Raw genomic sequence first — 12,605 nt, 5'->3', positions numbered from 1 at the left:
TACAGGGACGTTATCGGTCATTCCAAGGCCATTAAGTGTATTAAGCTTTTCAGTGTGAGGGATGTGCTACCTCAAGAAACAGTGTCTGAGCAATGCTTCCTTGTTGCTCTTGCAACAGCAGCCTGAGCTTAGTTCTGTGAGGTGCTGAGCCTCTTCCAGCTTGTGTGGCAGCTGCATCCCTGACGGGCAGCACATCCCTGAGCTCAGCGTGGCTCTGCTTCCTTGCCTCTGGGGAGCTCTGGGGTGACGCCTCCCTCTCCCTGACCCTGGGCTGGGGCTCATCTGGAGTTCTCCTTGGCCATGCTCATGCTAAGCTCCATTAAATGATGAGCAGGATTTTTCTGCCCATGCTGCACTGCTTTTCACGGCAACAGCTATGTGACTGTATGCTAATTGTTGTCCTCTGCTGGGGAGCTGGTGTGGCTTTTGCCACCAAAGCTATTTTAGTGCAGCTTCTGCATTTTTTTTGACAGTCAAAATGAAGATTTCGTCTTCATGGCAGTCTGGTTTTCTGCCTGTTTTTGTTTAATAATTTTTGTAGTTTAAAGCCTGAGTCAGTGAAGGCCAAGTTTTCTGCTTCCATCACGCTACTGAATATGTGTGTATGTATGGCCAGGGACAGTCACCCCCATCTCCCCTCCCTGCTGTCCCTTGTGCCTGTGCAGCAATAGCAGTGTTGGGTTGGATGCAAGGGGACACAACTTTTCATCCCAGTGTACAGTTTGGGCTGGGCTGGAGCAATACACTGCCTGTTACTGGCTGTGGTTGTGCTGTGGGAAGTAGATTTGATATCCCTTTATGAGACCATTGTGAAAAGCCTTCCATGGTATTCCCAGTAAAGGGTGTGGGTTAGCCTTGAGACAAGTCCTGCCCTCTCAGACAAAACTGAGACATGCAGTAGGCTACTGCACCCTCCCTTGTGCTGCTTTTCTGCATGTTTTAAGCCCCTGCTCTTCTGGCCAGGGTAAATTCTCTAAATACACTTTGTTTTACTGTGTGTCATTGTCCAGTATAGAAAAATCATAACTTTAAAGCCTACAAGTCTTGAAAATGCCTGTGTATGCATGGAAAAGACAAATTATGCATGAAATGTGTAGTGCTGCTGTGCTTGGACAATGCAATCTGTAGGTGGCTAAAGGGCTAACTAAATTGCAGGCATAATGAAAGCTCTCTGGTATTTAGTATATGTTCTGTCAGCATTAAACAGTCACCTTGTAAATATATGTTAATTTTGAAGGTGTAACTGACCTTTTTAATATTAATTGAAATGTCTCATGTTTAGAGGTTGGTGCTATCCTAGAAGAGACAGAAGCCTGTGACTGGTGGAGCCTGGGTGCCATTCTTTTTGAACTCCTCACTGGGAAGGTAGGGCTGGGAGCAAGTGACTCGATAAAAGTGACTTCTTGGCCAGTAGTTTCTCACCAGTGGTGTGCCCAGGTGTGATTCCCTTGATTGTCTTTCTCAGATGAGCTTTGCCAGGCTGAGCATTCTCAATTTGCTTAGTCTCCATGGGACCAGAGAAACAAAACATGCTCAGCCTTCAGCGGAACAACTTAATAGAGCTGCACCAAACTAAGGACTAAAAAAAATAATCAGAATTAGGCTGCCCTCATAGCTATAGTGAAGTCCAAGTTCTCTGACATTCTATCTGTACATGTACAAAGCTTCTGCCCTAATACTTCCAGTATTATTTCCTGAGACTGTGTAGAAACCATATGTTGCTGTTACACATTAATTCAGTATTTTGAGATAAAGAGTGTTTGGCCAAATCAAACTGGTGATTGGTTGACAGCTCTGCATGAAGAAAGTAAAGCCCACCAAATTCCCAGGCTCTTCAAATTTGACCAATAGAAGAGAAGCTTTAAGATGTAAATGTTCTAAAGCTGTACCTCAGAGAGCTCATCAGCACCTGTAGACATTCCTCCCAGAACCAGTACTTCATACTAGGAAGCACTAAATTTTGGCTTTGTGTGTGTTAAATTTGCATGGATATTAGGAGATAATCCAACACTGCAATTTTGAAATTAATAAATGTGGCTTCCTGCTTTGATTTATTTTTTTCCTTTTTCCTTTTCTCCTCCAGTCTCTGGTTGAGTGCCATCCATCAGGAATAAACACTCACACTTCTTTGAGTATACCAGACCATGTATCGAAGGAGGCCAGATCACTGATTCAGCAGGTAGGTGAGGGAAGAAATTGTTTTCTCTCTGTGAATGTGTGGATGGGACAAATACTTGCCCACCTGACTTGTTCTGGTGAAGTAAATGTAAAACCAGAAAGCTGCTGATAGGAACGTGGATGGCTCTTTTGTCAGCACTGATGAGTTTTGCCCAGTTGTCTCGTTGCATTTGCAAATTTTGACTTCTGCTGCTGGCTGGGTCTGTAGAAAACTGGAGTGCTTTGCCATTTCTTCAAAGAACAAGTTTGGCAAATGCTTTGGAAACACCTGCTGGTGATGCTTGAACGTTTTAGGAATTCTGCCCTAAATGTTCGTGGAAACATTTGTAATGAACTGAAGTAAAAAATGCTGGTGCCAATTCAGCAAGATAGCTCAAAGTACTATGAAACCTGTAGCACACTGATTAGAAGTTATGACCTCACTGTGGTTGAAAGTCTGTAGCTCTCCTCCAGGAAACCTTCTGGATGCCATTTGTTAAGGAAAGTACTTTAAATGGTGAATCCAATGACTTTTGTAGTCAGAAGATAAGTGGTAGTTTGGACAAAAGGCAAAATTGTAAAATATAGACAAGCTTCCAGCCTGATTTTAAATTAAATTTTAATTTAATAATTTTAATAAATTTTTAAATTAATGGGAATAGTACTGTTTGAAGGTTTTGCTTTACTCTTAGCTTTAGGTAGTCCTAACTGAACTTAGAGTACAGGGTCGTGAAATTCAGTCAGTGCAATCTTCCTTCTAATTTTCACGTAACTGTGGAAGTGGTGCCTAGATCTGACCTGTTCCACTTGAGAAGAATAAGCGATACATGTGAATTGTGCTGTTCAGCTTTGAACAGGATCTTGCTAGTGGATGCATAAATAATGGCAGGACTTAGATGTAGTTTTGAACAGAGCAGAGTGGATGAAGTGTTTCTTGAAGAAAACAAAGGAAACAGATTTTGAAAATTCAGTGAGTGAAAAGACCCAGTGACAGATTGATTTCTGTGCTGTTACTGTGAAATGGTTAGTGAAAATGGAACTGTATGTTTGGACACCACCTATTTTGACTAAGTGACGTGAAGCCTCTGACGGTGAAAGTACATATCAGTGTATTTCTGGCAAAGGTAGAAAGGGAAATGACTGAAGAAAATTCCCATTTTTATATAATCTGCACTTATGTAGTTGGATGGTAGCAAATTTTTACCCTCACCCGCAGATGCTATAAGAGACAGATAGCTGAGAGAAAGCAAAATCACATTTAATGAAGGGAATTCTTCCCATTAAGACCGAAAGACAAATAAAGTCGTCCAGTCCATGTGTCCCTGCCAGTGCAGGAATGGTTTTTGCTGTAGACAAAATGTATTGCCTGTTTTCAGATATGCCAAAGAAAGTCTCTTTTGCCACTGATGGGTTTAAGTGGCAAACATATTTCTGCCACTCACAGCTGTGTTACAAGGCCATGTCTATTCAGAGAGCAGTCTCCCAGTGCCAGTTAGGTCAAGCTGTCTAGTGTAGGGTGGTGACTTATCTGGTGGAGGTTTGGCTATATGAAGCAGTAAATCACATTTTTGTTGTGTGACTATCCAAGGAAGCTGCCATTCATTGTTGAGGAAGCCTTGTCAGGAAAAGGAAGAGAGCTCTCTTGGCATGGATAGCAATTTGTCATTGCGACTTTCCTTCCCCCCACTGCCAAGGGTAAACAGGTCAAAACATCACAGAGTAACTCTCCGGGATCAGTGTTCAGCTATACAGAAAATTGTGTCAGGCGTTGTCTCCTGCTGTGGCTTCCAGTCCAGGTGACTTAGTTGTAAACATCATCTTCATTTAGCCAGCATCAAAAAACCAGATCTGTTTATTTTTGCTGAAAGATAAAGTTGTTTTTTGATGATGGTTTGGTATTTTGCACTCACATTTTCTTTCAGGAACCCTCAAGTTCTGCTACCAACAAAATATGCAGTGTGATTTTTCAATAGGTGTCTGTTTCAGTTAACATTTGTTTTCTGAGATTAAAGTTATTCTGGAAGGACAAACTCCAGAAGATAAGCGACCATGCGTGATTTCCCTCTGTTGGTGCTGCCTGTATTTCCAGGGAAGCCAGAGACACCCTGGCTGCATCTGTGGCTTGTGGGAGATACCAGAGCAGCACCATTCACTGTCAGCAAGCTACTTTTATTGTGTGACACTATGGGTGCAAATAGCAGAGCCATCTGAAAATGTGTAAATTCCTATGTTTATGGATGTAGGCTCACTTAGATGTTGACTGCATCAAGATGCAAATACACATTTTTCCAAGTGACAACTGGGAGAAGTTATCCTATTAGCTGTTGCTGAAAAAGCAAGCATGAGATCATGCCTTTGTACTGGCTGTAATTGAATAGAGTATAAACAGTTCTTGAAAACTGCAAAATATGTTTGTGTGTCTTTATTAGTCTCTTTGGAGTTTACCTTTGCATTCCCTTTTATATGGATTGGTATCTTTAAACAGATGTAAATATTGTGATTTCCTTTTCACATGAATGCAGCATGTGATGTACAACTAAAAAGCAGACGAGGTGCTGAATTTTAGGAAATTTCCATGAAGCCATTAGGCTGTTTTGTTTCTTTTACTAGGGTTTTGATTTTTCAGTTTTAGGCCATTTGTAGGACTCTTTAAAACTTTTAATTTTTTTTTTTTTAGGAAATGGAGAGCTGGCTATGTTATCCTGATACTTTTTAGGACCAACTCAAAATTTATGAAACGGAAAGTTACAGACCACTGTCCCTGATGTAGCCATTACACAGTGGTATGAGCAAAGGTTAACATGAAGCAAATGCAGCGTCCAGAGTTCTACTGATGCAGGCTCTGGCTGCTGCTGTCTCCTTTTAAAATGAGGTTACACTTAAAATGAAGTCCCAGTGTGCAGTGCTTTAGGGAATTGCATGCTGTGATCAGTAGTCTCTGAAGACTGTAAGACTGAGACTCAAGGAAAGGAGAGTCTTCTTCCATTTACTCGATTTTAGGAATTTCAAGTATGCTTTTGCACTCTTGAAAGTAATTCATAGAGCAGGAAAACGGTAGGATGTCCCTTACCTTAGACCTTTCTGGAACTTTTAAGCGGTTGTTTTTGTTCTTACTCACTGAATCATGTGTATTTTTCTTTTATGTCAAGCTTTTGCAGTTCAATCCTGCGGAGCGTCTTGGTGCTGGTGTTGCTGGTGTTGAAGACATCAAATCTCATCCATTTTTTGCCCTTATAGAATGGGCAGATCTGCAGAGATGAGAGACACGTGCCCTCTGGACAAACTCAGGTCAACTGGACAAGTTTCTCTGGCACAGGAGCACCCTGACTCGCTTCCTTTGGATGTCTCAAACCACTTGGATATAATGGCTGAGTGACACTGGAGCAAGGGAGCCAAAAGTGAACACTTTTAACAGGAATCACTGGTTGTACAGGGTGCTGGCTTATTTTTACCACAGCTGGTTGCTATGTGTGTCTGAGTCCTTTCATCAAAGGAAGGTTTGTGAGGCAACTCCTGGGCAGCGTGTTTGGCACTGCCAGCTTGCCAGATAAGCAGGGGCAGGAATGTCCTCCTGGTGCTTTGTCTGGTGATGGAAAAGTCTATAGACTGTGCCAGTTGAAAGTATTTTTTTATTGTGTCAATGGACCATTTCCCTATGCTAAGTGCAGCTCTTGTGGGGTAGGGAAGGAAAAAGCAAATAATTTATTAATGGCATATGCTAAAGAAAATACTAAATAAAATACTAAAATGCTTTATGCAAAAGTTGACACATTAAAAATAATATATCCATTAAAAATTAAGAAAGCTGTTGCATAATACTGTGGAATGTGTCTTGAAAATAGCATATCATTTCCCATTCTGGAAAGAGCATATAAAAGGCAAATAATGCTGTCAAATATTGTACTTTGTTGGCTGGCAATGTCTGTTTAAAACTCTTGACTCTGTTGTATTTGATGAGCTACGTGTTAAAGTCACTACAGAAAGAGAAATCTTCTTTTCCTCAGCTGGATAAACACTGCTTTAGCACTCTAATAAGGAGCAAGAACACATAACACTAAATAAATATATAGATAAAAAAGGAAAAACTCTTCTCTCATCGCTGCAGCTACTGCTTTATCACTTAATGAACTTTACTTCCTCTAAGTGTCCTATTTTTAGCTGCTACTTCAGGAAAAAAACCTTTCTGCTCGTGTTCTTGTGCTTAAGGAAGCTTCTGAACTCCCCTGTTTGTTTGTTAATAGTCTTAATAAATCAAAGAAAGCCTTCACCCACTCGGCTGCTTGAACAGGAAGAAGCCTGGGATTTGCTCATGCCAAATGACTAAGTGACATCTCTGAGCAAACCCTAGTGGGTAAGACTTGGGCAAGAGCCAATTAGCTGACCTGTTTGTTTGCTAGAAACGTCTGGAGAATGGGAGTAGAATATAAGACATGCAGAATATTTTGCTGAGTGCTGCCAAGCAGCCATGCCTGTATGGGTTCCTGATGTACAAACGCTGTACACTGCAATGTACAGATTATGGATCCGTGGGTTTTTTCCTATATATTACCTTTGCTTCCACTCTTTTCCCCCCCCCTTTTCTTCTTCTGCCCAGCTTTATCCGGAGAACAAAGGGCAAATTCCTTTGGGAAAGTGAGGTGACAGCAACAATTATTGAATTTACAACTCAAAAAAAGAGTATCCTTCCATTTGTACTTTAGCAGTCTATTTTATGGGCACTCCCAAAAGTGCATCTGTACAGTCTCCATCTGTTAGACAGCAGGTTGATCTATTCAAATAAAGTGGAAAAGGAAAATGCTTCACTTAAACAACGGAAATCTGGAAACTTTTTTTTTTTTTCCTTTTAAAATTATTCCACTCCCCTCTTTTTTTTTTTTTTTTTTTTTTTTTCTTCCCTTTCTTGTGATCACCACGCCAGCAGAGGGGCTGTCACAACACTGCAGGCTGTAACCAGGTCACTAGTATCACTGCCTACCCAGTGCCGTCCAAGATTACATCACTCGGAGAAGCTGCGTTTCAACCCGCCACCCTCTGGCTTCATAACAGGAACTCCCTCAGGTGAGCCACAGGAACAACTTCCTGTGCCGAGCGGGTCGGAAATCTCTAATGCAGAGACCAAGCTGGTCCCGAGCTTCCTTCCAGCACTGCCCTGGCTGTGACTTTGGAGAGGGCTCATTGCTCAAGGGAAGCCTCCCTCCCCTCGACCACCTGACTCCCTCCCCGGGGCTCTCTAGCCCAGCCACCAGATACTGCCACTGCCTGTGTTGATCTGTCCCATTGCATTTACCTGGTGATTACTGTGCAAAAAAGTATTTTCCATGTTACTTTGAAATGCTGTTGTGTTCAGGCTGTGCTCGAGTGCTGACTGTAAGCAAAGGCAGGATAAGATAGCACGGGAGCACAAGCTGGTTTCTGTGAGCAGCAGAAGGAAAACCCTGTTCCAGCAGAAACCAGATGATCAGTCACTCTCACTACAAAGCATTTGGTTTAGTGAATGACACCAAAGTATTTTTTTTCAAGTATGTTCATAGTAAGGAAATCTAGATCTTGGAGAGTAGAAGGAATGGCAGCATGACTTGCCATAAGTGAGCCTTTGAGATGCTACAAGTATTTGTAACATGACCATTGACTCGGATAATTGTTTTGTCAAGGGAAGCATGGTCTGGAGTTAATTGCACAAAACCAATCCTGCTTCTATCTTAGTTTTTTTTTTCCTTGAACATGTATTATGTTGTATTGGTGTTTACATTTATTCCGTTAATAAACAAAACCTTTCAAACCTAATTCAGACCTTGCCTTTTTGAACTTCTTGTGTAGCTCTTGAAGACTGACCTCACCTGATCAGTGATTTTTGTCCTTCGCTTTAATGTGTTGAAATGCCCTAGATACCTTCTTTTTGGTGCCTTTTACAAAGCTCTGTGATGCACATCTCCATTTGGATGATTGTTCATTCCCGCTTCCTTCTGTTACACCTAATAGCTAACAGCAAAACAAATCAGTGCCTTTTTGTTCCCCGCAGGAATTAGCGTGAGTCTATGTAAAACACAGTAAAATAAACCTATAGGTTTTCCCATTCCCCAGTGGGTGTTCAGGTATGGCGGATTACACACTTGGGGCATCTCAAAGTGGTAATTCATCGCACCCTGTTGAACCACCCTGTAATATTCTTTGTGTCCTACTAAGAAAAACTGGGATACAGAATGTATGAGGGCTTGCCCTGGGTAGAATTGCTATGAGGTGAGCCTGGGCCCCTGCCCAGACCTACAGGAGAAGCTGCTTCTCATGAAATAATGAGGGGCATAACTTTGAATGGCTGTATTCACAGCTTCTGTTCTTGCAGCACAGCTCCCGTGTCTCCTGTGAAAATCACCTCACAGACAGCAGTCGCTGTCACGCTGACTCTCGGCACACCTTTGGGATGCTGAGTCGGCAGGGTTACCCGTGCCGGAACATGCACCCGGCTCCTCTCTCCAGTGCTAACCTGTTCCTTGGTGTGTCCCTGCAGCGAAGGGCACTGGGATGAAGAAGGATGGGGAGGTCAGCCCTCTCCAAACAAAGCACTCAGCATAACAAGGTACAGAGAACTGCAAAGTAAACCAGTGGGATTTTTTTTTTTTTTTTTGATCGTGGTGTCATTTTGTGTTTTCTCAAGGACACTGAGTAGGAAGCTGGAGAAACAGAAACTTTCACTGTGGTGAGATTTATGATCAGGATTTTAGCAATAAGATGAGAAAGTACAGTTGTTCGTTTCTTTGGGTTTGTGAGGGCTGTGCTGTGAGCTGAGCGCTGTGGCTCCTGCCTGCTGCCTGGTCCCATGTTCCATGTGAGGAGTCATTTCCTGGACCCCGGCACGTGCCATCCTGTGGCTGGGCACCCCAATGTCCTCCTGCAGTCAGCAGCACCTCTGGCAGCCGGCTCTCAGCTCTGAGCATCTGCTGAGCCACCGGTGGCTTCCGAGTCAGAGCCTCACGGCTTTTTGCAGGGCCCAAGAAGTTCGGTGTGCAGGATTTATTTGCCTGCAGCAGCGCCCTGTTGAATGTTGCCCCTTCTCTTCCCTCAGTGCCTCATTCCCTGAGGACTGCTGCGCTTGCTGCATGGTGTCCTGGGGCGTTTATGGGAGATGCTGCTGGAGAGACCCCTTGTGTGTCCAGGGCCTGTTGTTTCCCTCAGCCATGCTTGGGCCCAGCAGCCTCCCGCGGGCTCTGCTCTGGTGGTTCGTGGCACCACGTACATTAATGGTGGTTGGTTGGCGTGTGCCCACCAACGAAGGGTACGTTGGGGCATAATGAGGACCAGATCTGGGGCTTTGGCCGCCATGGTGCCTGAGGACCTTCCATGTGGTTGTGCCTCCAGGGCTGGGCCACCTGTGGGTGTCACACTGTGGGGATGAGGCTGTGGCAGGGTCGCCAGGCTGTGGTGTAGCTCCTGCTTAGGGGAAGGGGTCTGGGGGCGAGGGATGATGAGGGACTGGGCCAGGCACCAGCAGGGCTTCTGGCAGCCCCCAGGACAGGGTGCCTCGCGTGGCTCCAGCTGCCTTTTGGGAAGGGCTGGCAGAGCCAACTCCCAGAGGGGGAATGGGACTTGCTTTAAAGGTGCCGAGCAGCTGCTGCTGGCAGCAGGGGTTGAGACTGGCAGCGCAGGGCTGGCTGCTGCGCCGCGGGGCCGGTGGAGGGCTGGTTGCAGCCTGAGCCATCTGCGCGAGCAGAGATGGGGAGCCCTGGCCCAAAGGTTGTGGTGTCCTCAAGAAAATCCCAACTTGTGAGTGGCAAAGCCGTGGAAGTGATCCCACCGCCTGCTGGTGCTGTGCAGTGAGATCTCCTGCACCCCTGCTGCAGGGCAGAGGAGGCTAATCAGGGTACAGCAGAGAGGATGCTCCAGACTCCTGGCAGTGGGTGACAGCTTGATGTGCTGCCCCAACAGGACCTCACTGTCTCTTGGCAGATCAGAAGCTCTCCTTCTCCAAAGGCCGCTCTGTCTCCATCTTCTTGGCCCAGGGATCTCGCAGAAGGGATTAGTGCTGCTGCCAGAGGACTGCAGTGGCTCTGTGATGCATGGGAGGGCTGGGGACATGTGCAGCTCTGGGCAGCGGGAAATTGGTGTTGTTTTGGGTAGGCTGTTGGATGGTCAGCTTGATGCTTTGCTGTTGAGGTCTTAAGGGTGGCAAGTTTGAGAAAAGTCCTTTGGGGGATAATAAGTTAGACTAGGCTGTTGCCAAGTGGTGGAGTTGGATAAAGATGGAGCAGACAAGGAACAAGCAGTTGTTGGGGTCAGAGGTCTTCCTTAGCAGATGCTTGCTAACCTCTTTTTGCTTTGCCTTGGAGAAGAGATGTTTTGCCTTGATACAACCTCACTTGTGCCAGTTTCTCCCATCCCCTTCTGTTAGCTGAGCCATTTATTTCCAGGGTGTTTTCTAGGTTTGCTGCATCTGTGTCCTGTGTTACATCCTTCAGCCTTGGTCACAGGTTTTCTTGCCCTTTCTGTGCCCTTGATTGTGAAATGCTGCCCCAAAATGCTGGGACACAGGAGCAGATTATTAAATGCAGCTGTTATCCCCATATACTGGTGAAGCAAAGAGAGAGGATTACTCCCACAATATGAAAATACAGGGATTGTAAAAGCGTTAGGAAATTGGTTCCCCCAGCAGTGTGTGATTAACAAGTTTTATAGCACCTTGTGCAGTGGTGGGATAGCGAGGAAGGAGCCTCCATGAGAGGGACTGGTGGTGTGCCATGATTTAGAGCACGGCTCTGGCCAGCTTATGCTCTGTGGTCTGACATTTGCCAGCTCATAATCTTCCTTTACAAACCAGGCATGGAGAAGAGCTACTTCAACAGCATGGTTCGTGAGCCAAGTGGCACATACCCTTTCTCCAGATTTTAAAATTTGCTACTCTGCTGCCTTGGTCTTCATCCTTTCCAGCCTCATGTCTTCTTTGGCCTCCAAGAACTCTCCTGTGACCAGCCTCTGCCAGGCCCAGCAAACACTATAGGGTGAGGTGAGGGGGGAGTTCCCCTGAGAAGGACCCTGGCTGCTTTGGCTCCTTGCAGGCCCCTCGACAGGTGCTCTGGGATACTGCAGAGTCCTGAGTTAATCACCTTTCCAGGGTAAAGCGACTGCACAGCGTGAAGTCCCAGCCCCATTAACGTCACTGGGAGTTTTCCCACTGACTTTTCTGGGGTCAGGAGCTTACCCTTCAATTACAGAGAGAAGCCAATTTCATGGAAACAGGTATAGAAAGCTTGTTTGCTTTCCTACTTTAAGCACATCCATGTAGTTTCAGTCCTGGTGTTAGTGAAATAAGCATGCGGGGTTTTTGTTTGGTTTTTTTTTTTTTTGTGGTTTGGTTTTTTAAAATGTTGTTTTGCTGTATTTGCTATTCTGGTTAATCTGGCTGTTCAGTTACTCTCCCAGGCTGGGGTGAGGTCTGTTAGTCTTCCCTCAGCCTTTGCTGTGCCTCTGATTTATTGTGGAGGCTTCCCTATAAAACGGGGAAGGCATTTTGCAGGGTGGCAGAGACAGGAAGAGTTAGCGAGAGCCTGCCCTGTGTTTTAAGGCTGAGAAGTCTTTGATGAGCAGGGTTGCACATGCCCCGTTAGGGTGATTGGAGCGCAGAGGGCTGAGAAAAGCAGGCATCTGGTTTCCTCATTATTTCTTTTCATAAATAATCCCTTGTCCTTGCACCCTGGACTCTGACAGCGTTTAGAATATGCCGGGTGGGTTTTTTTTCTTCTCCTCTCCGAAACTTACTCATTTGGAGAGCAATGAAACAATAGGTTTTTGTCTAAATCTTTACCAGTGAAATTGTCAGGAGAGATTTCCGCCCCCTTCTCCCGTCTATCTTCCTTTTGTCTCCTTCAGTTGTCGGGGTCAGGATTCGCCGCCAAACGGAGCCCGCAGTTGCTTTTCCAGGCCCCAGATGCCAATATGTGGCAGCATCTGGCTGGTTGGCAGGCGCCGGGCAGTGGTGCTGGCTGTGCTGCCAGGCGGCGGTGGCGGCGCTCGGTGGGCGCCCTGCTTCTTTGAGGATGTGGTCCCAACCAAGAGCAGGGATAATAATTAAATCTGCTAAAGGAGGTGAATTATCGGCTTGGGCGGCTACAGTTGGAAGCTGCGCCGGCTCCCGGCCCTGGGTTTTTTTTGTCCTCGTCGGCAGCATCCCGTGTAACCTCACCTTCTTGTGCTGTGAGCGTTTCAGGTGCCTTAAGGCATGGAGCTCCTTGAAAGAGAAATACAAATCAGTAAAAATGTAGAGATAAAACCCTCTCCTTTGAGGCCATGTGTTTGGCATGGGAAACACACGATAACAGCTTGCTTTAGAAAGGTGACATTTCCACTGAAGGCTGAATAATAAAAAATGCATTAGACTTTTGTAATGAAGACAGCTTCTGGGACCGGGGAATCTACTGCTTCCTTGAAATATATGCGTGGGAGCCCTCCCTGGCCCTAAT

At 45.3% G+C, this 12,605-nt stretch overlaps 1 protein-coding gene across 4 annotated transcripts in view; it reads left to right on the top strand.

Moving 5' to 3' along the window:
• RPS6KC1 (ribosomal protein S6 kinase C1) overlaps window positions 1–7,941 on the top strand; it is an 86,323-nt gene extending 78,382 nt beyond the window's left edge. For all 4 annotated transcript variants that reach the window (XM_040059396.2, XM_040059399.1, XM_040059401.1 and 1 more), the window contains 3 exons: window positions 1,283–1,365; window positions 2,084–2,179; window positions 5,307–7,941. In XM_040059396.2, coding sequence (XP_039915330.1) covers window positions 1,283–1,365; window positions 2,084–2,179; window positions 5,307–5,417 — 290 coding nt within the window. In that variant the 3' untranslated portion in view covers window positions 5,418–7,941. The remainder of the gene's footprint in view (window positions 1–1,282; window positions 1,366–2,083; window positions 2,180–5,306) is intronic.
• The last annotated feature ends 4,664 nt before the right edge of the window (window positions 7,942–12,605 follow it).

Source organism: Hirundo rustica, chromosome 3 (genome assembly GCF_015227805.2).
Source record: "Hirundo rustica isolate bHirRus1 chromosome 3, bHirRus1.pri.v3, whole genome shotgun sequence".
In the NCBI taxonomy this organism is placed as follows: domain Eukaryota; kingdom Metazoa; phylum Chordata; class Aves; order Passeriformes; family Hirundinidae; genus Hirundo; species Hirundo rustica.
The sequence above is the reverse complement of the archived record's forward strand: the minus strand, read 5'-3'. Positions and strand labels throughout refer to the sequence as shown.